Source organism: Schistocerca serialis, chromosome 11 (genome assembly GCF_023864345.2).
Source record: "Schistocerca serialis cubense isolate TAMUIC-IGC-003099 chromosome 11, iqSchSeri2.2, whole genome shotgun sequence".
NCBI lineage: Eukaryota > Metazoa > Arthropoda > Insecta > Orthoptera > Acrididae > Schistocerca > Schistocerca serialis.
Window position 1 is genome coordinate 119359527 of NC_064648.1, and position 24063 is coordinate 119383589.

Sequence of the window (24063 nt, forward strand, 5' to 3'; positions counted from 1 at the left end):
GATATGAAAACATTTCACAGTACTGTGTACTCCGTGTAGTGCAGCAACAGTTCAGAGGCAATAACTGTTTTTATCAGCATGACAGTGCACTCTGAATAAGCAGCCAATGGTTTGAGAACAATGACGTTCTTGCAATAGACTGGTCTGTCAAGAGTCCTGACCTGAACCAATTGGAACACGTTTGGAATGATTCCAGAATAAAATTTTCGCTCTGCATGCAAGTGTGCACCGATATGAAACTTCCTGGCAGATTAAAACTGTGTGCCGAGCTGAGACTCGAACTCGGGACCTTTGCCTTTCGCGGGCAAGTGCTCTACCATCTACCCAAGCATGACTCACGCTCCATCCTTACCGCTTTACTTCCGCCAGTATCTCATCTCCTATCATGTTCTGCAAGGTTTTCAGGAGAGCTTCTGAGAAGTTTGGAAGGTAGGAGACGAGGTACTGGCAGAAGTAAAGCTGTGAGGACGGGGCGTGAGTCGTGCTTGGGTAGCTCAGTTGGTAGAGCACTTGCCCACAAAAGGCAAAGGTCCCGAGTTCGAGTCTAGGTCCAGCACACAGTTTTAATCTGCCAGGAAGTTTCATATTGGCAGACACTCCGCTGCAGAGTGAAAATCTCGTTCTGGAAACATACCCAGGGCTGTGGCAAGTAAATTTCCGCAATATCCTTTCTTTCAGGAGTGCTAGTTCTGCAAGGTTCGTAAGAGAGCTTCATTAAAGTTTGGAAGGTAGGAGACGAGGTACTGGCAGAAGTAAAGCTGTGAGGACGGGGCGTGAGTCGTGCTTGGGTAGCTCAGTTGGTAGAGCACTTGCCCACAAAAGGCAAAGGTCCCGAGTTCGAGTCTAGGTCCAGCACACAGTTTTAATCTGCCAGGAAGTTTCATCTTTGGGATGAGTTGGAATATCAACTTCGAGCCAGACCAGGTCTGGATCTGGAGGCGGGAAACCAGGGTATCTGCTCTGGGTGCCAATTTTGGGGGGCACCAAATTCATATTGTTGAAGAAAAAAAACTTGTTTCACAAAGCGCATCCAGCGCATATTTGTCTATCAATTATTCATATGATTTTAACGCATTCCTGTTGGTTTGTGAACATTTTTGAAATCATTCTAAGTTGATTTCTGAATGAATTGTAAGTTGAATTTGAATGCATGCGTAGTGTCCATGAGAGGAAATGCAATCTGAAAACAAAGGAAGTATGTTACAGCACACTTGTTCCCCCAACTGCTCGAATATTGCTCACCAGTGTGGGATCCATACCAGATAGGGTTGATAGAAGAGATAGAGAAGATCCAACAGAGAGCAGCGCGCTTCGTTACAGGACCATTTAGTAATTGCGAAAGCATTATGGAGAGGATAGATAAACTCCAGTGGAAGACTCTGCAGGAGAGACGCTCAGTAGCTCGGTACGGACTTTTGTTGAAGTTTCGAGTACATACCTTCACCGAGGAGTCAAGCAGTATATTGCTCCCTCCTACGTATATCTCGCGAAGAGATCGCGAGGATAAAATCAGAGAGATTAGAGCCCACACAGAAGCATACCGACAATCCTTCTTTCCACGAACAATACGAGACTGGAATAGAAGGGAGAACCGATAGAGGTACTCAAGGTACCCTCTGCCACACACGGTCAGGTGGCTTGCGGAGTATGGATGTAGATGTCTGCCAGGAGAATCCCTGTCACGTCTAGAAATAAACAACTTTCCAGCAGAAAAAAGGGGATGGGGCTATATGAGCTGAGTCGAATAAACCGAAATGGGTGAATGCCAGTCACTGTTTATATGGTTGATTGGGAGTGTGAATGGTCAGTGTTATAATTATCAGCAAAATCCACAGATTCAGGCTACCAGAGTGGAAATAAATGACCAACCAGAGTGGAAATAAACAACCAACAGGAATAACAGGTAATAAACATTACAAATTATCATCTCGGCATACACAAAAAAATGAAATTTTGATAGAAAGTTTTTGCCAGATCGCTACACTACTAGAGGCCTATTGTAGAGTCCTCTGTTAGCAGCTGCTTAAGTATGGTTGTCAGAATAGCAGCATAATGTGTTGTTCAAACATGTAATAATACCTAAATGGAGAATAAATGCAGGATAATTAAACTGGTGGTTCTGGCAAGATTAGTGAAGTTAACCAGAGAATTAATTTTCACAATGGCAGGAATAGTTACAGAATTTGTGATGACAAGATTGTATGTTAGAACAAGGAAGGAGAAGAAACAGGGACATCACACAAATTATATCGAAGGATATGACAATTCCAAATTTATATGAAGAATTCGTACTACTACTTTTTGATCTCATGCTTGAGAAACTGGAGCATATGGATGGAATGTGAAACTATTTGCTAACTTTTTGCTTGTAGTAGCCTTAACAGGCATTTGATATTGGTACTTCATGAATTATACTCTGTCACGTTATTGATATAAATGAGGTACAGAAAAATGACCGTTTGTGCCAGAACACTCCCACATATTTCGCGTGTGTTACAATTGCTGCAATATTAGAAAAGCCTATTTCATTTTATCTAACAGACAGTGACAAAATAGAAGTGATCAAATAGAGAAACCTCACCGGCCTTGTGTACTATATGTATTAACAGCTTTTTCAGTATTAGACAACAACATTTTGATTTTTCATGCAGCAAAGTGTTTGACTTTGATGAGGTAATAGATTCTCTAGCAGAAAGGAAACTATGCCGTGTAAAGCTGTAGCCAGATTGGAGAGGAAAAAAATTCTGGGACCTAAGGACTGAAGAAATGTGTATTGTCTCTTGTCTTTCCTGGTTTTATGTCTCCTATATTTCATTTCATGTCACACAAAAGAGAAAGTTCTTAGCTAGCAAACAACAAAGAGTGCCAATTTTCTGAAGAGTTCTCATTCTCCTGGTCACAAATAATCTGACACAGTATTAATTGTGAGTCCTTTTTTAAGCAGGGTAGGATGTCAAACAGGCTGACTGGAAGCAGAAGAGGCACCATGAGACTTTTTTTTCCACTGTCCTGAATACAGGTTTGATGGCTTTCATTACAAAATATATACGTTTGTATTCGACAGAGAGAAACACAGTGATATGGATTAATAATGCTTTGTGAAGAGGCATGACACTGCACTTTGGCACACTTAAGACCAAACAACACGTCTTACATTTCCTCGAACATGTATGTTTTATATGCCAAACCTCTTCAGAAAGATGTATGCTACAAAATGAACAATTTTTGGAAAATCAATATACGGAAGCGTACGATCCCGCCCATCTACTTTCACCCATGACGTCACAAATACGGCGGAAACGACCATAAACCACGATTCCAATATGGCGCATATAATGTCGTTACGTACACATTATGAGGACGGAAATACATCGAAAAACAAACACACACACGTTCCACAAAAAGCCTAATGACACTAACAGGACAAGCGCGGGAAAAAGGGGGATTTTGGGTGAGGACAAACTAATTATAAACAAATTTAGACACCCACCCCCATACAAAACGACGAAAAAAACAGACATCACAAAACTCCCCAAATACCACTAAACACAATATCATCTGGAATCGGACACTTCCCTTGACCTATATAGCTCAACAGCAGCTCCCGATCCCATAAATTAGGACCTAACACTTCCCTTGACCTATATAGCTCAAAAACATCTCCCGATACCAATCCCAACATTCACAGCCACACATTGGGATCGAACACTTCCCTTGACTTGTTATCCTTACGACATCTCCACATACAGCCGTCCCTGGCCCGAGACGCCGGAACTTTAAGTAAGCCTCATTTCTTCACGACATACTGAACACTTCACGACTTCATCAAAAAACCAGAATAGTTGAAGAAATTTTATTAGAGACAACGGACTGTTCCTGACAACCGAAAACCCTGTCAGTCATATCCATACCTACCAAAGACATAAAAAAAGCAATTTACCAAAATTCACACACGACGCCACACTCGCAAACTAAACCAAAAACATCACCTAACACACCACCAGAGAGCGCAACCGATCGCATCAAAATGACACCTACAAACACGCCACTCTCACAAACTAAATTCCTCGCCGTCGTGACGTCACACACCACAACAGCATTACGTCACAGGTCAAAGGCGACGGGTGGGATCGGACGCTTCGGTCGACCCTATTTTTAAATTTTTGACACCTTATCTCAAATGCTCAAGAAGGAGGGGGGGATGCGGGGCAGGAGGGGGGAGATGATACTATCCAGGTTTTGCTTCAGTTCAGAGATATCGTAGATCTGGGGCTGCTCCAGACCCTAGCTTCCAACATAACTACTTTCTCTGGTTTGGGCTGTTGAGGGAGAATGGGCTGCCATTAGTCTACAAACATTCAGACAGCACATTGACACTGCCCCCGGGAGTTCTGAATCTGTCATAAAGGCAAAGGTTTGACGCACCCCATACTGATGTCCACTAATAAGCATCCAGATACTTTTTAACAGGCAGTGCACATGAAGAAAAGCAATAGGTGCAGAACACAACCTGCGGCTCCTGTCACTTTACATGAACAGAGTCAGATTCAAACCTCTTCCTGTCTATGGACACTGGAGGACAATCAATGGTTTTCCAATCTCCAGATCTCAAGCTTTCACTCCAATGCCATAACGTAAACTAATGTAAAAGTACTGCACGGTCCACAAAATCAAATGCTTTCATTCAGTCAAAGAAAATACAGAATGTTCCCAAACTATCAACTCCTGCTGCAGCCTCACACAAAGAAAATAAATAAACAGCAAATACAGTGGATACTCCCTTCCTGAAGCAAACTGGTGACAAACTACGTGCACTGATTTATGCCACTGCTCTGACACAGAATGCTTTCCCAGTGAGGCCGGCACGTACCTCACAGAAGAAATCCGCCACGTCCTGCGGCACAGAGCGCACCTTCAGGCGCCGGTAGAACCACTCGGGGAGCAGCAGCCTTGCAAACCTCCTGCAAATTGACAGAATTACAAAATAAAAACACTACCCGAAATCACCTATCTGTTATGTATAGATATATACACTAGGCCTACTGGCCATTAAAATTGCTACACCACAAAGATCACGTGCTACAGACGCAAAATTTAACCGACAGGAAGAAGATGTTGTGATATGCAAATGATTAGCTTTTCAGAGCACTCACACAAGGTTGGCGACGCTGGCGACACCTACAACGTGCTGACATGAGGAAAGTTTCCAACCGATTTCTCATACACAAACAGCAGTTCACCGGCGTTGCCTGGTCAAACGTTGCTGTGATGCCTCGTGTAAGGAGGAGAAATGCGTACCATCATGTTTCCGACTTTGATAAAGGTCGCATTGTAGCCTATCACAATTGCGGTTTGTCGTATCGCAACATTACTGCTCGCGTTGGTCGAGATCCAATTACTGTTAGCAGAATATGAAATCAGTGGGTTCAGGAGGGTAATACGGAACACCGTGCTGGATCCCAACGGCCTCGTATCACTAGCAGTCGAGATGACAGGCATCGTATTCGCACGGCTGTAACGGATCGTGCAGCCACGTCTCGATCCCTGAGTCAACAGGTGGGGGCGTTTGCAAGACAACAACCATCTGCACGAACAGTTCGACGACGTTTGCAGCAGCACGGACTATGAGCTCGGAGACCGTGGCTGCAGTTACCCTCGATGCTGCATCACAGACAGGAGCGCCTGCGATGGTGTACTCGACGACGAACCTGGGTGCACAAATGGCAAAACGCATTTTTTCGGATGAATCCAGGTTCTGTTTACAGCATCGTGATGGTCGCATCCGTGTTTGGCGACATCGCTGTGAATGCACATCGGAAGCGTGTATTCGGCATCTCCATTTTGGCGTATCACCCGTCGTGATGGTATGGAGTGCCATTGGTTACACGTCTCGGTCACCTCTTGTTCGCACTGACAGCACTTTGAACAGTGGACGTTACATTTCAGATGTGTTACGACCCGCGGCTCTACCCTTCATTCGATCCCTGTGAAACCCTATATTTCAGCAGGATAATGCACGACCACATGTTGCAGGTCCTGTACGGGCCTTTCTGGATACAGAAAATGTTCGACTGCTGCCCTGGCCAGCACATTCTCCAGACCTCTCACCAATTGAAAACGTCTGGTCAATGGTGGCCGAGCAACTGGCTCGCCACAATACGCCAATCACTACTCTCGATCAACTGTGGTATCGTGTTGAAGCTGCATGGGCAGCTGTACCTGTACACGCCATCCGAGCTCTGTTTGACTCAATGCCCAGGCGTATCGAGGCCGTTATTACGGCCAGAGGTGGTTGTTCTGGGTACTGATTTCTCAGGATCTATGCACCCAAATTGCGTGAAAATGTAATCACATATCAGTTCTAGTATAATATATTTGTCTTATGAATACCCGTTTATCACCTGCATTTCTTCTTGGTGTGGCAATTTTAATGGCCGGTAGTGTATAAAGCAGTGTGTATGTGTGTGTGTGTGTGTGTGTGTGTGTGTGTGTGTGTGTGTGTAGTGGAGAGTGTAAGTACATGAAACAATTACTGAAAACTGTGAGTATTTAAGCCTTTGTCCACAGCTCACGGTCTAGTAGCTAGCATCATTTCTGCCTCTGGATCACGGGGTCCTGGGTTCGATTCCTAGCCGGGTGAGTTTTTTTTTTCTGCCTGGGGACTGGGTGTTTGTGTTGTCCTCATCATATCATCATCATTCGTGACAGTTGATAATTGGACTGAGTGAAAATTGGACTGTGTAAAAATTTGGACTTTGTATGGGCGCTGATGTCAAACATCATCATCATTATCATTTAAGCCCTTTATTGTGCAGTCGAGTTATGTGATGCCTGATGCCACAGTGGGCAGGCAACATCTTAAAAATCCACCAAAATAAAACCAATGAAAATAACACATGAAATGAAGTATTAAATTTTTGTCTGAGTAAATTATTTGAGTTAGTTTAACGAAATCTTATTGCTAATTTACGTGAATTACTTGCGAAACATCACTGAAATATACTTTGTGTAACAAGAAAATAACTCTCAAATTGAATGTAAGCTACCTAACCTAATGGCTGCTTTGTTGTGCAAGGACACTTCTTTTTTTTATGCTGGAAAATAATGCCTCCGAACTTTTTAATCTGTTCTCAAGATCAGTTGAGATATTACGTGTCGTGCACGTTATTCGGTCGACTTTCCCCTCTTCGCTCAAGCAAGTTACAGCCCTTTGCCGCTAGAGGACTCAGAATTGTAGCATGTAACATGGAGATGTGTAATATGACTATATCAGTGCATGCGAGGGCCTCAGAAAACTGAAAGCACAAATTCGAAGAGTTCGTCCACATATGGAGCACCTTATAATTCAGCATAACAATGCGAGGGCAAGGACATCTGCAACAATCCGACGCCTTATTTTCACTGTCACCGGCCATACTCCATACTGTAAAGATGTAAAATGGTAATAAAATTTATTTATTTAAAAAGCTTTAAGAGTTTTCATATAAAAAAATTCGGAGGTATTACTTTTCAGCACGCCGTCTTAAAACCGACCTCCACCAAGCTGCTCACAATGATCGCAATCTAATCCTGGCGGAGGTTCGAGTCCTCCCTTGGGCATGGGTGTTTGTGTTTGTCCTTAGGAGAATTTAGGTTAAGTAGTGTGTAAGCTTACGGACTGATGACCTTAGCAGTTAAGTCCCATAAGATTTCACACACATTTGAACATTTCTTTGATCGCAATGTTTCATGAAACCCTGCAAGTGTGTCATTCATGATCGAAACAATAAGACACTAAACCAGGTACGTATTTTATCATCCATAACAGAATCTATTCTCATTATCAAGCGCAAATATTTGTGTTGACTGAGTCGTGGTAAAAATGGCTGTTTTGAAGAGCGCGGCGGAGCGCGTAATGTGAAGCAGTCGCCCTCCGTTTCTGGCGGTGGCGCCGCTGTGGCAATCGCAGCTTTGGTGTCTCCCTCTGGTGGGGAAGGGGAGAGGTTGCCTGTTCACCTGCATTTAAGGGGCGCTACGAGCTCGCCAGTCCATCAACTCCTCCTCCCGTATGATGCCCTCCTACCAACTCTGATCCTCACTCCCCCTCCTTTCCTCTGTCCTTTTCCCGGGCTCCCTCTCCCCCCTTCCATCCTCTTTCTTCCCCCCCTCCCCTCTCTTTGCCCCCTTCTCTCCCCCGCGTCCTTTTCCATTTCCCTCCTCTGCCTCCTCTCATTCCCTCTCGTGTCTGCCCTTCTCCCCCTTTATTAGTCCTCTCCCTCCTTGGTTCCCCCCCCTTTTCGTTTATTCCTCTCCTCCCTCCTTGTTTTCCCCCTCCTGCAGGTCCCCCCCCCATCTGCCTTTGGATCGGGAGTGCCCTATTTGTGCCGCCTTTTTCGTGCAGTGTTTTACGGTGTGTTTTTCCAGTGAGTGTTCCGTGTTGTGTCTTTTGGGAAGTGTCGCGAACAGCCATCATACTGTCGCTGGGTGTGCTTTTTTTTTTAATCTCTTGCGAACAGAAACCAGACTGTCGCCATGTCTTTTTTTAATTGTGTGTCTACTATGTTACTTGTCTGATTCCTGTGTATTTTATCTACATTGCCAACCCCTTTTGCTTTCTGTTTTAACTTTCCGCATTTTTACGCCATTTTACACTTTAAATCACCATCTTATCGCCTGTTTTTCCTTGTTTCTTTCTTGTTCCTTTATTTAAAAAAAAGTCTGTAGGCTGTAGAGCAGCGTAGTAAGCTGCCGCCAGCCCGCCCTTCGGGGGGGGGGGGGGGGGGGAATTGAAAATCAATAAAGAAAAAAAAAAAACTCGCCAGTCGGTCAGTCTGGGTCTTGGGTCTGTCTCTCGTCCGCATTTGTTAGTGTCGGCAAAATGAGTCTTTCCACTCCGCCAGTAAGAGAACTCAGCGAGTGGTCGCCCGGTCGGGGCTGAGTTCCTGCATCCGAGTCTGCGCGTTAGGCCGCCAGTCTGCTGCAGTTTGCTCAGGCAACGGTCATTGGCGGTTGGATCGATCGGTTAGTCGGTCGCGCACTGACAAGGAAAAATCTCCATCGCACCCCTCTCAGTTGGCACAGTGGATAGGCATTAAAAAACTGAACACAGATCAATCGAGAAAACAGGAAGAAGTTGTGAGGAACTATTAAAAAAATAAGCAGAATATACCATGCGGAAGATAAACGACATCAAGGAGAGTATGAACTCGGGAGCGCCGTGGTCGCGTGGTTAGCGTGAGCAGCTGCTGAACGAGAGGTCCTTGGTTCAAATCTCCCCTCGAGTGAAAAGTTTAATTTTTTACTTTCAGACAATTATTATCTGTCCGTCCGTCCGATGCGAGGTAACTGCGCCGTAGTATGGGGACGCTACACCTAAACAAACATCGAAACACACGACGTCAGTCGACTACAGCGCGCGGAAGAGAGAGTATTCCTGCTAACGAGGCTCCCTGGCTGGCAGTTTACTGTTCGCTACTTTGAACGAGAGTGCATTAAATACGTGAGATGCATTCCGTGGGCAATATGAATCCAGCAAATATAGCTCGCCACTTCAATAACAATGTCAATGAATATTTTCCGAACTGTAAGGCATCGGAAAGTTCCTTAAGGGATCGAACGATTGTCGAATATTTGTATGATTATTTCCTACATTTGTTGATAAACAGTACGTGTGGTGATGATTGTCTGAAAATAAAAAATTAAACTTTTCACTCGAGGGAAGACTTGAACCAAGGACCTCTCGTTCCACATCTGCTCACGCTAACCACGCGACCACGGCGCTCCCGAGCTCGCAATATCCTTGATGTTGCTTATCTTCCCCATGGACTACTCAGTTTGTATATTTTGCTTATTTTTTTCATAGTTCCACACAACTTCTTCCTGTTTTCTCGATTGACCTGTGTTCAGTTTTTCAAGGACTATCCACTTGCCAATGTATAACTAAATCTGACAGGGGTGCGGTGGGGATGTTCCCTTGTGAGACACAAGATTGTGTGCTGTTGTGACTGTGTATTGTTCTACTTCTCTTGCTCTGCAGTCGTCTTTTTGCGGTTTTACTGCAATAGAAAAATATTAAGTCTCGTAATAATGCTAAAAAATAGTATTTTTCTGTCTGTTTACTTGCAGGTATTCCGCAATCTTCGTGGTGCAGAAATCGACCCACAACCAAAACATCACTGACACCGCAGTCTAAAATAACAATCGCGACCATAGACAAAATAATGTATGTCTATGATCGCGACCATCATGGCGACCATAGAGTAGAAATATCTCTGGAGTGAGCATTCAGAAGCGCAGAATTGATTTTGTGTTGTCAACATACGTTGCCGCAATAGTCACGTGATCTCGGGACGCCGTAGATTTGTCCGACATTTGTCCTATAAATTTTGAATGGTGTCATATCGCTAGTAAAGACATATTCCCTTCGTAAGTGCTGTGGATTTAGTATAGACGTTTTGCAGGCACCATAGCAGTTTACGTCTGATCTTTGAAATAAATTGGGCTCTTAGCTTTGAAGTGCAAAATGAACGAGCATGATGCCACAGAAGCTTCACGTCAGCATGTATTTACAACGTCTTTTATGTCACATATCGTCAAGTCGCTTAACTCAGTACCGAACGGCGAAATTGGGGTTTTGAGTCACCATCCCTAATATGCATAAAATGTAAAGTATCAGAACTGAGGAGCTAACAACGACAAAATTTGTCAATGGCCGAAGCAAACTTTATAACCTATGTTCTTGATCAGTTATGTTTGGTAAATTACTGAGAAGTGAGACAACGTTTCAAAACATCGACAATTATTTGCCAGGGAAAATATGTACATTCATACACATCAAAGAAAGCTTCAAACGAATTAATGAAGCCTGTTAAACTTATCCATGATGTTTTTTCTTACGTAATTAATAACGTCATAAACAACTGTATTTTACTCCTTCATTAAAGCTGACTTTTTTGCTTAAAATGTCATTGGGTGGAATTTGCTTCGTCTACTTATGTTCTTATACATATACATTGTGGGCGTCAGCGCTGCTGTGTTATCGTAAAACCTAAATAACTTTCCGCCTTCAGATATACGACCTCGGTTGTGTAAGAAAGTGGAAAAAATATCCCAGTCGTCATGGAACATCTCCAGTTTGTCACTAAAACAAAGCGCTATTCTAAAATATAGATTATGAAGATATAACAGCACAAAATCCACTATTATAAGGAGAATGAGCGCGGGCGAAAATTGGTTAACTTAAGACGTTAACAGACTGGTACCGTCAAAATTTTCTTCCCGAGAAACCTTGACGTACCGTGAAATGACGTGACGTTCCGTTGACGGCCTGTGCGAATGCCTCCATTCGAAAGATATTGTAGAACGTCTTGGTGTTGTGTGTCGAGACGTGACGTCACCTGATGGCGGACGCGAATTGGCGTTAAACAATTGACGTCGTCCCTATATCACGTGGCAATTCCAGTTTAATGTTGACAGCATGCGCAGGACGCAGTGCTCACTCCAGAGATATTTCTACTCTATGATCGCGACAAAGACCTTGTAAAAAATAACTAGACTCACTGATGGCGCTGCAGTTGCGGGATAATTTGAACCTTCGGCTGGACGCCATTATAGTGGTTGTAGTCTGATGTGTTGTGTAGTACTGTTGTTTATGAAGACCCTGATTCAACGTCGTATATTTGTTGGGGGCGTATATACAGTATTTGTTACTCGTAATTCTACTGTCTGTACGTTCCAATCAAAAGAAGTACAATGGTGAAGAGTTGTGCAGCGATTAATTGTACAAATAAATTCGAGAAAGGAACGAATATTACATTTCACAGGTATGTGGATGTTTTAAGTTGTTTTGTATGTCAGTGCACTTTCTTAGTAAATGTTTTTGTAACACGGTATTAGCATAAGGTCTGTGCATATATTTGCAGGTTTCCTTTCTCAAACCCACAGCTGTTACAAAAATGGTTACACGCTGTCAGGAGGCAACATTTCCGACCGACAGAATACCATTTTATATGTTCTGATCATTTTGAAGAAAGTTGGCTGATCTGTAGTGTTTTCATGGTCTAGGTTAGGTTGAAACTTGATAATTTGGTCGTGAGTTGCCAAAGCACTATGCCATATATAACGCACTTCTCGTCATAAAATCTAAAGCAAGGTAGAGTCAGAAAATATCTATGAATATAGTGGGCAAATCTTCGAGTATTTTGATGCATTTTGCGTACATCTATCGTAAATGAACTACGAAAAATGCTAGGGGTCCAGTACGTAACTTTTAGCTACGGCAGATTCCATGTAGTACGTAAGATAAATTCATAAACAGTGACTAGTTGCTGTTTGTTCATAAATTAAAAAGTATACTGTAGTGACGTATTTAAATGAGGCATTATGTTTGTGACCTAACTCAAGGGAAGGCATTTTATGACCAAAAGCGATGTATAAACATTTGAACTCCGCGCGTCAGTTTACCACTCTAATGGCCGCCGCCCAGCTACTCAATTTGTCGGCTCTTCACAGTCGACCACTCGTGCGGTTGTGGGGGCCTGGATCGCGACCATACACCATATATAACATAGACTGTTTTAACGCTTGAAACCAACATCTAAGTCACGTGACTCGGGGCAGAAGGCCGAGTTTCTGTCACGTCCAGTGTGAAGTGGAGCTGACACTTAACAGTTTCTCTCGTTCTTAGCTGAAATTAAGCTCTGATTTTGACAGTGCAACGAACTGTAATACTACTCTTATACATGTGGTAGTGCAGTTAACCTAGTTTCTCCGAAATTCCTGATAATAAATCAATGTTTATCGTTTCTACATGTGGCCAAGTTGAAATGTATTGATAGTTCTTTTAACAAGCGACAGAACGACTGTTCTGTACTGTATACTTTTTTTTTTTTCCACTGTGAATTCTTGTAGCTCACCGCTTCCACAGGAGTGGAAGACAAAATAACAATTTTGAATACAGCATTCGTTTTCTACAGATTCCACAAGAATATGTGTGAAATGCTTTAGTAAGCTTCTGTAAGAAAGGAAATTCGTTCATGTGCGTAATATCATCTATTTACGTAAAATAAGCACATATGTTTTTTGACTTTTACTTAATCCATTACAGATACCGAAACGATATCAAGATAGGAAGCGTAATATATTACAAAACGTTGACTATACTTGTTTAGTGAGCTATACAGGGTGTTACAAAAAGGTACGGCCAAACTTTCAGGAAACATTCCTCACACACAAATAAAGAAAAGATGTTATGTGGACATGTGTCCGGAAACGCTTACTTTCCATGTTAGAGCTCATTTTAGTTTCGTCCACCTACACTCAATGGAGCACGTTATCATGATTTCATACGGGATACTCTACCTGTGCTGCTAGAACATGTGCCTTTACAAGTACGACACAACATGTGGTTCATGACCGATGGAGCTCCTGCACATTTCAGTCGAAGTGTTCGTACGATTCTCAACAACAGATTCGGTGACCGACGGATTCGTAGAGGCGGACCAATTCCGTGGCCTCCACGCTCTCCTGACCTCCACCCTCTTGACTTTCATTTACGGGGGCATTTGAAAGCTCTTGTGTACGCAACCCCGGTACCAAATGTAGAGACTCTTCGTGCTCGTATTGTGGACGGCTGTGATACAATACGCCATTCTCCAGGGCTACATCAGCGCATCAGGGATTCCGTGCGACGGAGGGTGGATGCGTGTATCCTCGCTAACGGAGGACATTTTGAATATTTCCTGTAACAAAGTGTTTGAAGTTACGCTGGTACGTTCTGTTGTTGTGTGTTTCCATTCCACGATTAATGTGATTTGAAGAGAAGTAATAAAATGAGCTCTAACATGGAAAGTAAGAGTTTCCGGACACATGGCCACATAACATATTTTCTTTCTTTGTGTGTGAGGAATGTTTCCTGAAAGTTTGGCCGTACCTTTTTGTAACACCCTGTATAACACAGACAGCGTGTTAACGCTTGAAACCAACGTCTAAGTCACGTGACTCGGGGCAGAAGGCCAAGTTTCTGTCATTACGTCCTGTGTGAAGTGGAGCCGACAGTTACGGTCTCTCTCGTTCTTAGCTGAAATTAAGCTCTGATTTTGACAGTGCAACGAACTGTAGCACTACTCTTATACATGTGGTAGTGCAGTTAACTAGTTTCTCCGAAATTCCTGATAATAAAGCAATGTTAATCGTTTCTACATGTGGCCAAGTTGAAATGTATTGATAGTTCTTTTAATAAGCGATAGAATGATTGTCCTTTAGTGAACACTTTTTTTTTTTTTTCACTGTGAATTCTTGTAGTTCATCGCTTCCACAAGAGTGGAAGACAAAACAATAATTTCGAATGCAGCATTCGTTTTCTACAGATTCCACAAGAATATGTGTGAAATGATTTAGTAAGCTTTTGTGAGAAAGGAAATTCGTTTATGTGCGTAATATCAATTATTTACGTAAAATAAGCATATATATTTTGTGACTTTTACTTAATCCAGTACAGATATCAAAAAATGGCTCTGAGCACTATGGGACTCAACTGCTGAGGTCATTAGTCCCCTAGAACTTAGAACTAGTTAAACCTAACTAACCTAAGGACATCACAAGCATCCATGCCCGAGGCAGGATTCGAACCTGCGACCGTAGCGGTCTTGCGGTTCCAGACTGCAGCGCCTTTAACCGCACGGCTACTTCGGCCGGCGTACAGATATCGAAACGATATCAAGACAGGGAGCGTAATATATTACAAAACGTTGATTATGCTGGTATAGTGAGCTATATATTAACGATGTCGTCTCAAAATCTTAGTCATTCACCAAGTTTTACTTGCAAGAACCAACATCCATCCTAACTTTCAACTTATGGAAGTACCTCTGCAAGTATTTTAAAGTAATTCATTTACACAACGGAGATTTTTGTCACTTTATCTAATCAGTAGGATACAAAACAAGACTTGTCTGAGCATACGTGAAGGTCTTTACTTCTGCATCTAGTAAAAAGCACAACATTTGATCTGTAACAAAAGTGTCATTAATTGCGCACTATAAATGAGTAATGATCTGAGTCACGTGACTTAGACGTTGGTGTCAGTAAAATGCCGTCATGCGCAGTCTACGTTATCCATGGTCTATGATCGCGACACTCCGTTTGGTTTCTGTTGCTCCCCAGCGATTGCAGCGCTCGAAGTGGCCAGCAAGTGACACTTCTGAATATGATTTCGGATGAGTGCGAATACGAACGTTTCTATTGATTTGTAACATAGTTTTTACAACAAAGAGTGTATGTAGTTCCATAAAAATCTAATAAAAGAATTACACCAAATTTGTGATTATTTAGTTTCCTAAGGACCTTTGGAGATATGAAACGGTGCATTACATGACAGTTTATCTACGATTCTCTTGTAACGTACAGACATGTACGGGATAGTGTCGTTTTCCTTCAATAACAAAAACCTGTTAGTAAACACCAGGAGACCTGAGCTTTTGCAGAAAGAAGTCGTATATCTATCCAACAAAGCAGAGTTTTGTTCACTACATTTTCAGTCAAATCAGTGAATGTGGAAAGTACTAAACCTTTATGGAATGTAAGACCTACATTATTTCACGCACCAAATAAGCCACACATTTGTAGCTTACAGGAAAACCACACAGACGTGATAATAAATCGTCAAAAGCAAATTCCACAATTGTTGCTAAATATGAGCCTTACACGGCAAGAAAATTCAACACATTCGCTTTTGAACCAAAAGTAATTAAATTTATAAAAAAATTCGTGTATCAGAAAATCGAGTGAACTACACTCCTGGAAATGGAAAAAAGAACACATTGACACCGGTGTGTCAGACCCACCATACTTGCTCCGGACACTGCGAGAGGGCTGTGCAAGCAATGATCACACGCACGGCACAGCGGACACACCAGGAACCGCGGTGTTGGCCGTCGAATGGCGCTAGCTGCGCAGCATTTGTGCACCGCCGCCGTCAGTGTCAGCCAGTTTGCCGTGGCATACGGAGCTCCATCGCAGTCTTTAACACTGGTAGCATGCCGCGACAGCGTGGACGTGAACCGTATGTGCAGTTGACGGACTTTGAGCGAGGGCGTATAGTGGGCATGCGGGAGGCCGGGTGGACGTACCGCCGAATTGCTCAACACGTGGGGCGTGAGGTCTCCACAGTACATCGATGTTGTCGCCAGTGGTCGGCGGAAGGCGCACGTGCCCGTCGACCTGGGACCGGACCGCAGCGACGCACGGATGCACGCCAAGACCGTAGGATCCTACGCAGTGCCGTAGGGGACCGCACCGCCACTTCCCAGCAAATTAGGGACACTGTTGCTCCTGGGGTATCGGCGAGGACCATTCGCAACCGTCTCCATGAAGCTGGGCTACGGTCCCGCACACCGTTAGGCCGTCTTCCGCTCACGCCCCAACATCGTGCAGCCCGCCTCCAGTGGTGTCGCGACAGGCGTGAATGGAGGGACGAATGGAGACGTGTCGTCTTCAGCGATGAGAGTCGCTTCTGCCTTGGTGCCAATGATGGTCGTTTGCGTGTTTGGCGCCGTGCAGGTGAGCGCCGCAATCAGGACTGCATACGACCGAGGCACACAGGGCCAACACCCGGCATCATGGTGTGGGGAGCGATCTCCTACACTGGCCGTACACCACTGGTGATCGTCGAGGGGACACTGAATAGTGCACGGTACATCCAAACCGTCATCGAACCCATCGCTCTACCATTCCTAGACCGGCAAGGGAACTTGCTGTTCCAACAGGACAATGCACGTCCGCATGTATCCCGTGCCACCCAACGTGCTCTAGAAGGTGTAAGTCAACTACCCTGGCCAGCAAGATCTCCGGATCTGTCCCCCATTGAGCATGTTTGGGACTGGATGAAGCGTCGTCTCACGCGGTCTGCACGTCCAGCACGAACGCTGGTCCAACTGAGGCGCCAGGTGGAAATGGCATGGCAAGCCGTTCCACAGGACTACATCCAGCATCTCTACGATCGTCTCCATGGGAGAATAGCAGCCTGCATTGCTGCGAAAGGTGGATATACACTGTACTAGTGCCGACATTGTGCATGCTCTGTTGCCTGTGTCTATGTGCCTGTGGTTCTGTCAGTGTGATCATGTGATGTATCTGACCCCAGGAATGTGTCAATAAAGTTTCCCCTTCCTGGGACAATGAATTCACGGTGTTCTTATTTCAATTTCCAGGAGTGTATAAGAAAGAGCAAATCATCTGACACCATACAAAATTTTTTTTAAGTGTCAAGAAAAGTGTCTATGAAGACGACAACGTACGACAGCAGTAGCGCATGAAATGTGTTTATATTCTCTTGCATTCAGCGAAATAAGCTGTAAGTATAGACATATTCGAAAGTATTTCTTCATGAATGAGTTATGGCTCATGTCACTGAATCAGTGTGATTCGTCTGTTTTTACATATATTTCGCAGTAATCCGCACCTCTTGGTAACTTTTTAATGCATGGAACGCAAAAATATAACAATTATTCCGTTAATTAAGTCGAAATTTTCATCTAGTTACCGAATTTAAACATTTGTCAAAATCTACAAAGTAAAACGTACAATTTTACACCAAAGGTTTAACACAGTAAGACAAGGCTTACAGTCAGAATCAGTGCACGTTGTCTGTACAAAAAATTCCGGAACATTCATAATTTCGCGCAAGTGGCTTGTTGGAGCGAAATGCGGCTGGCATCCCTGCAAAGTTTCATTGTTGCATGTCTGTTAGTTATTGTTCAGTGCTGCAAAGAGTAGAAAGTTGTGTCGCACAGTTTGCGAATTTCGAGGTGGCAGAGTTAGAGGAGCAACGCGTCTGCATTAAATTTTGCGTGAAACTCACAAAAACCTTTACAGACACACACCAATTCATGCAGGAAGCCCACGGTGTCGAGTAGTTGAGCTGTACTCGGTGTTATGTATGGTTCACGGAGCTTAAAAATGGCCGGGTGGACGTTAAAGACGACCTTTGATGTCTACCGACGACGCTCGTGTCAGGAATGTCAACGAAATTGTACGTCACAATAGAAGAATGACTGTCCGAGAGATTGCACTACTGGCCATTAAACTTGCTACACCAAGAAGAAATGCAGATGATAAACGGGTATTCATTGGACAAATATATTATATTAGAACTGATATGTGATTGCACTTTCACGCAATTTGGGTGCACAGATCCTGACAAATCAGTACCCAGAACAACCACCTCTGGCCGTAATAACGGCCTCGATACGCCTGGGCATTGAGTCAAACAGAGCTCGGATGGCGTGCACAGGTACGCTTCAACACGATTCATCGAGAGTAGTGACTGGCGTATTGTGACGAGCCAGTTGCTCGGCCACCATTTTCAGTTGGTGAGAGATCTGGAAAATGTGCTGGCCAGGGCAGCAGTCGAACATTTTCTGTATCCAGAAAGGCCCGTACAGGACCTGCAACATGCGGTCGTGCATTATCCTGCTGAAATGTAGGGTTTCGAAGGGATCGATTGAAGAGTAGAGCCACGGGTCGTAACACATCTGAAATGTAACGTCCACTGTTCAAAGTGCCGTCAATGCGAACAAGAGGTGACCGAGACGAGTAACCAATTGCACCCCATACCACCATGCCGGGTGATACGCCAATATGGCGATGACGAATACACGCTTCCAATGTGCGTTCACCGAGATGTCGCCAAACACGGATGCGACCATCACGATGCTGTACCTGGATTCATCCGAATAAAATGACGTTTTGCCATTCGTGCACCCAGGTTCGTCGTCGAGTACACCATCGCAGGCGCTCCTGTCTGTGATGCAGCGTCAAGGGTAGCCACAGTCACGGTCTCGGAGCTGATAGTCTATGCTGCTGCAAACGTCGTCGAACTGTTGGTGCAGATGGTTGTTGTCTTGCAAACGTCCCCATCTGCTGACTCAGGGATCGAGACGTGGCTGCACGATCCGTTACAGCTGTGCGGATAAGATGCCTGTCATCTCGACTGCTAGTGATACGAGGCTGTTGGGATCCAGCACGGCGTCCCGTATTACCCTCCTGAACCCACCGATTCGGTATTCTGCTAACAGTCATTGGATCTCAACCAACGCGAGCAGCAGTGTCGCAATACGGTAAACCGCAATCGCGATAGGCTACAATCCGACCTTTATCAAAGTCGGAAACGTGATGGTACGCATTTCTCCTCCTTACACGAGGCATCACAACAACGTTTGACCAGGCAACGCCGGTCAACTGCTGTTTGTGTATGAGAAATCGGTTCGAAACTTTCCTCATGTCAGCACGTTGTAGGTGTCGCCAGCGTCGCCAACCTCGTGTGAATGCTCTGAAAAACTAATCATTTGCATATCACAACATCTTCTTCCTGTCGGTTAAGTTTTGCGTCCGTAGCACGTGATCTTCGTGGTGCAGCAATTTTAATGGCCGGTAATGTAACATTTCGGTTGGATCATGTCACGAAATTCTGACACAGCATTTTGGAATGCATCGTGTTGCCGCCAAGTTCGTCCCACGGCTGATGAGTCGAGACCAGAAAGACCTTCGCCTAGCAATGTGTGAAAAGCTTTTGGATCGCGCGAATGAGAAAGAGACGTTCCTTAAGAGAATCATAGCTCTTGAAGAGACGTATGCCCAGGGTTATGAGACCATAGTTCAGTCTTCACGATGGGTCAGTAAAGATTCTGCAAGACCAAAAAAGCTCGTCAGGTCAGGCCAAATGTCAAAGCCATGCTGATAGTGTTCTTTGACTTTGAAGGATTAGTTCATCATAAATTCGTACCACAGGGACAAACTGTCAATCGATGGGACGTTTGCGAGTAATGTGAGAAGGAAACGGTCTGAAATGTGGCCGAGGTAAATGCACTGTAAGATCACGTTTTTATGCACGGCGTTTCGGAACATACTGGCAACACATGCTGTGACATGCATACCGATTTGTAAATTAATCAGAAGTTTGAATCTGTATTAAACATGGGAGTTAGAATGCTTCAAAATCGGGTATTTACTGGTTATACTATTTCCTTGCGTATATTGAGCGACATGTATGAAGAAACGAATATATACAGGGTGATTCAAAAAGAATACCACAATTTTAAAAATGTGTATTTAATGAAACAAACATAATATAACCTTCTGTTATACATCATTACAAAGAGTATTTAAAAAGGTTTTTTTTTTCACTCAAAAACAAGTTCAGAGATGTTCAATGTGGCCCCCTCCAGACACTCGAGCAATATCAACCCGATACTCCAACTCGTTCCACACTCTCTGTAGCATATCAGGCGTAACAGTTTGGATAGCTGCTGTTATTTCTCGTTTCAAATCATCAACGGTGGCTGGGAGAGGTGGCCGAAACACCATATCCTTAACATGCCCCCATAAGAAAAAAATCACAGGGGGTAAGATCAGGGCTTCTTGGAGGCCAGTGATGAAGTGCTCTGTCACGGGCTGCCTGGCGGCCGATCCATCGCCTCGGGTAGTTGACGTTCAGGTAGCTACGGACAGATAAGTGCCAATGTCGTGGCGCTCCATCCTGCTGAAATATGAATTGTTGTGCTTCTTGTTCGAGCTGAGGGAACAGCCAATTCTCTAACATCTCCAGATACTGTAGTTCAGTTACAGTAGCACCTTCGAAGAAAAAGGGACCAAAAACTTTATTGACTGGAATGGCGAACAAATGTACAACTAAATGAAACTTTATAGCTTCCTTAATTCGCCGACAGATAGTGCTTAGCTCTGCCTTTTGTCGTTGCAGAGTTTTAAATTCCTAAAGTTATGGTATTCTTTTTGAATCACCCTGTATATTGTCAATGAAAATTTTTTCTCCTTGCTTTTTGTGGTGTACAAGCTCTTTCATTAAATCCACTGTATTTGATTTCTGGAAGTGATGGAGTATTCTAAGATCTCCTTCTATACTTGCGAATTGGTTTCAGCGTTTTCTTATGTGTTTTGTAAATGCCTGATTTTGCGAACTGGTTAGGTGTGTAACAGGTCCATAGAAGCCGAACACAACACACACACACACACACACACAATCGCCACATAAAATACCGACCTAGATATTTTCACCTGATAATATTCCCGAAAAACGTCGTGCTATGCATGAAGAATCGTGACTGGTGCAGTGTTTTGTTATTTAAATCATAAATGAAGCTGTTGAATTGCGCCGTTCTCATGCCACTGATGCAACCCCGCAATGACGTCAAGTGCAGCGGGTTGCCGATAAACCTGGTGTCAGGCGTCAAGTGTTGGAAGAGTGGATACTTAAGCCTGGTTTACACTGGGGCACTGGGGAAAACCGACCTGTTGAATCTGATAATGGTATTTTAGCTCCGTTTAACCGGTACTTTAGGTTATAACAGGAGTTTTTTTTATTTTTACAAAAACAGAAATATCAATTATCCATTGCAGCAGTGCCACAATTTCTTGTTTTTAAATAAACCTTTCTTGGTTCAAATGGCTCTGAGCACTATGGGACTTAACATCTGTGGTCATCAGTGCCCTAGAACTTAGAACTACTTAAACCTAACTAACCTAAGGACATCACACACATCCATGCCCGAGGCAGGATTCGAACCTGCGACCGTAGCAGTCCCGCGGTTCCGGACTGAGCGCCTAGAACCGCTAGACCACCGCGGCCGGCTAAACCTTTCTTGAAAGCAAAGTAATTTTATACGTAAAATTTGGGTTATTCTGAAATATTGAGTTATTGCAGAAAATGTGAGAAACGACCATTGCTTTCTTTAATAACAATGCCGACAGAAACGAGCAGTAAAGACATGGCATAAAAATTAGTACAGTACTGGTGAGACAACAATGCCGCTGTTGCCATGTGTCGTGGCTCAGGTACGCGCGTACTTGCCGTGCGCAAGATTGCCCCCGCCTGGTCTATACGGTAGTTTCTTGTAGTCGTCACCGGGCACCCGCTGTATTGCAGAATGGCACCAACCCTAGACTGGAAATATTTCGACGAAGTGACGTAGCAATGAAGTACAATGCTCCATTTGCTTTAAAAGATTAAAGAGTTGTCTGAAGAGGGAGGAAATTATCGTAAGACTAATAAATTAAAAACTTAACAAAAGTCCATTCACAGTTGACAATAAAAATAGACAGTAGCTGATCTGCTGCCGGTGTCTATATACCGGGTGATCAAAAAGTCAGTATAAATTTGAAAACTGAATAAATCACGAAATAATGTAGATAGAGAGGTACAAATTGACACACATGCTTGGAATGACATGGGGTTTTATTAGAGCCAAAAAATATAAACGTTCAAAAAATGTTCGACAGATGGCGCTTCATCTAATTAGAACAGCAATAATTAGTATAGCAAAGTACGACAAAGCAAAGATGATGTTCTTAACAGGAAATGTTCAATATGTCCGACAGCAGTCCTCAACAATAGCTGTAATCGATGAATACTGTTGTGAACAGCACTGTAAAGCATGTCCGGAGTTATGGTGAGGCATTGGCGTCGGATGTTGTGTGGTGTCACCGCCAGACACCACACTTGCTAGGTGGTAGCCTTTAAATCGGCCGCGGTCCATTAGTATACGTCGGACCCGCGTGTCGCCACTGTCAGTGATAGCAGACCGAGCGCCACCACACGGCAGGTCTAGAGAGACTTACTAGCACTCGCCCCAGTTGTACAGCCGACGTTCATAGCAATGGTTCACTGACAAATACGCTCTCATTTGCCGAGACGATAGTTAGCATAGCCTTCAGCTACATTTGCTACGACCTAGCAAGGCGCCGTATTCAATTGATAATTAATATTATGAAGCATGTACCGTAACGAGAGATGTTCTACAATTGTGGATTAAAGTTAAGTATTACATCATCTACGTACTTTATTTGCAATTCTCAAGATGTCCTGTTCCAGACCTCACGCCAGTCAGCGTGTAATTAAACGCGTGCATTTCGGCCTCCTCTAGAAACAAAGTGTGGGCTCTTCTGCCAACACTACATGTTGTCTTTCAGCATCCCTAGAGATGTCGGTCGATCACGATACACTTGCGACTTCGGATAACCCCAAAGCCAATAATAGCACGGTAAGTGGGGACCTGCGTCTAGCAATATGGGGTGTTTTTTTTTTTTGTTCTAATAAAACCCCATGTCATTCCAAGCATATGTGTCAATTTTTACCTCTCTATCTCTATTATTCCGTGGTTTATTAAGTTTTCAAATTTATACTGACTTTTTGATCACCCGGTAATATGCCTCTATCTATTTGTAGCCCTCGAAGACGGACAAATTAACACGAAAAATAGAGTTCTCGAACCTCAGTTTTCACTCTAACATTTTCATAATGGCCAAAGATTGATATGATCCCGGTGACAACATGATTTTTGAGCAGAGTTTCAAGAATCAATAAGAGAATACTGGTGATCTGTACTTTTCAGCCACTTACTATCACTTTTCAAGAATAACAACGAACGGTGGACGGAGGAAGTTTTCTTTTATTTGCCTATTAAATATTTTGATTCTATGAATCTCTAAACTTAGAGACTAATTTTCTCAGTCTTTGTTCGACTTCTGCGTTTATTAGAGGAAATAATAGGAACAAGAAACAAAAAAATCAGTTATTTCAGAAACCAGCTATTTTGAGCAGTTTTAACAGCCAACTTAAACAGACATGGAAAAAAAGCGACATAACGTAAAACGGGCTGTTTCAGCGCTAACTGCCATCGCTAACAATGACAAGGGGACGGCCTCAGACACGGACAACCGATTTGGCACGTCGCTTGTGTACAACCTAAAACGAAGGAATATAAGTTATTTTGGGTCAACACCCCCGCGTTTTTGAGAAAATCACTCCTAAAGGTTGTAAAGAGCAATCGACTCAAAATTGGAGGGATCGATAGATAATTGTAAATAGAGCATTTTTCATCATCGGGTATGGGGTCCGCAAACGCAAACTTTTCCAGAAATCGAGGAAAGAAACTTATATAGCTGCCGCTCCTGTACCCACATGGTAAACGCTATTCGCCGACAGCACTGATAGCGCACCGGCCAAGGCTGGGTCTCGAAGACCCCGGGTTCGAATCTCGAAAGATAGGACACAACAAACAATAACTAGTTACT

The 24063-nt window shown here is 43.6% G+C and overlaps 1 protein-coding gene across 1 annotated transcript in view; it reads right to left on the bottom strand.

Annotated features, from left to right (window-relative positions):
• The window catches only part of LOC126426518 (probable cytochrome P450 6a13), a 55537-nt gene that overhangs the window by 25697 nt on the left and 5777 nt on the right, over positions 1 to 24063 (bottom strand). The window contains exon 3 of the mRNA XM_050088423.1: positions 4871 to 4961. Coding sequence (XP_049944380.1) covers positions 4871 to 4961 — 91 coding nt within the window. The remainder of the gene's footprint in view (positions 1 to 4870; positions 4962 to 24063) is intronic.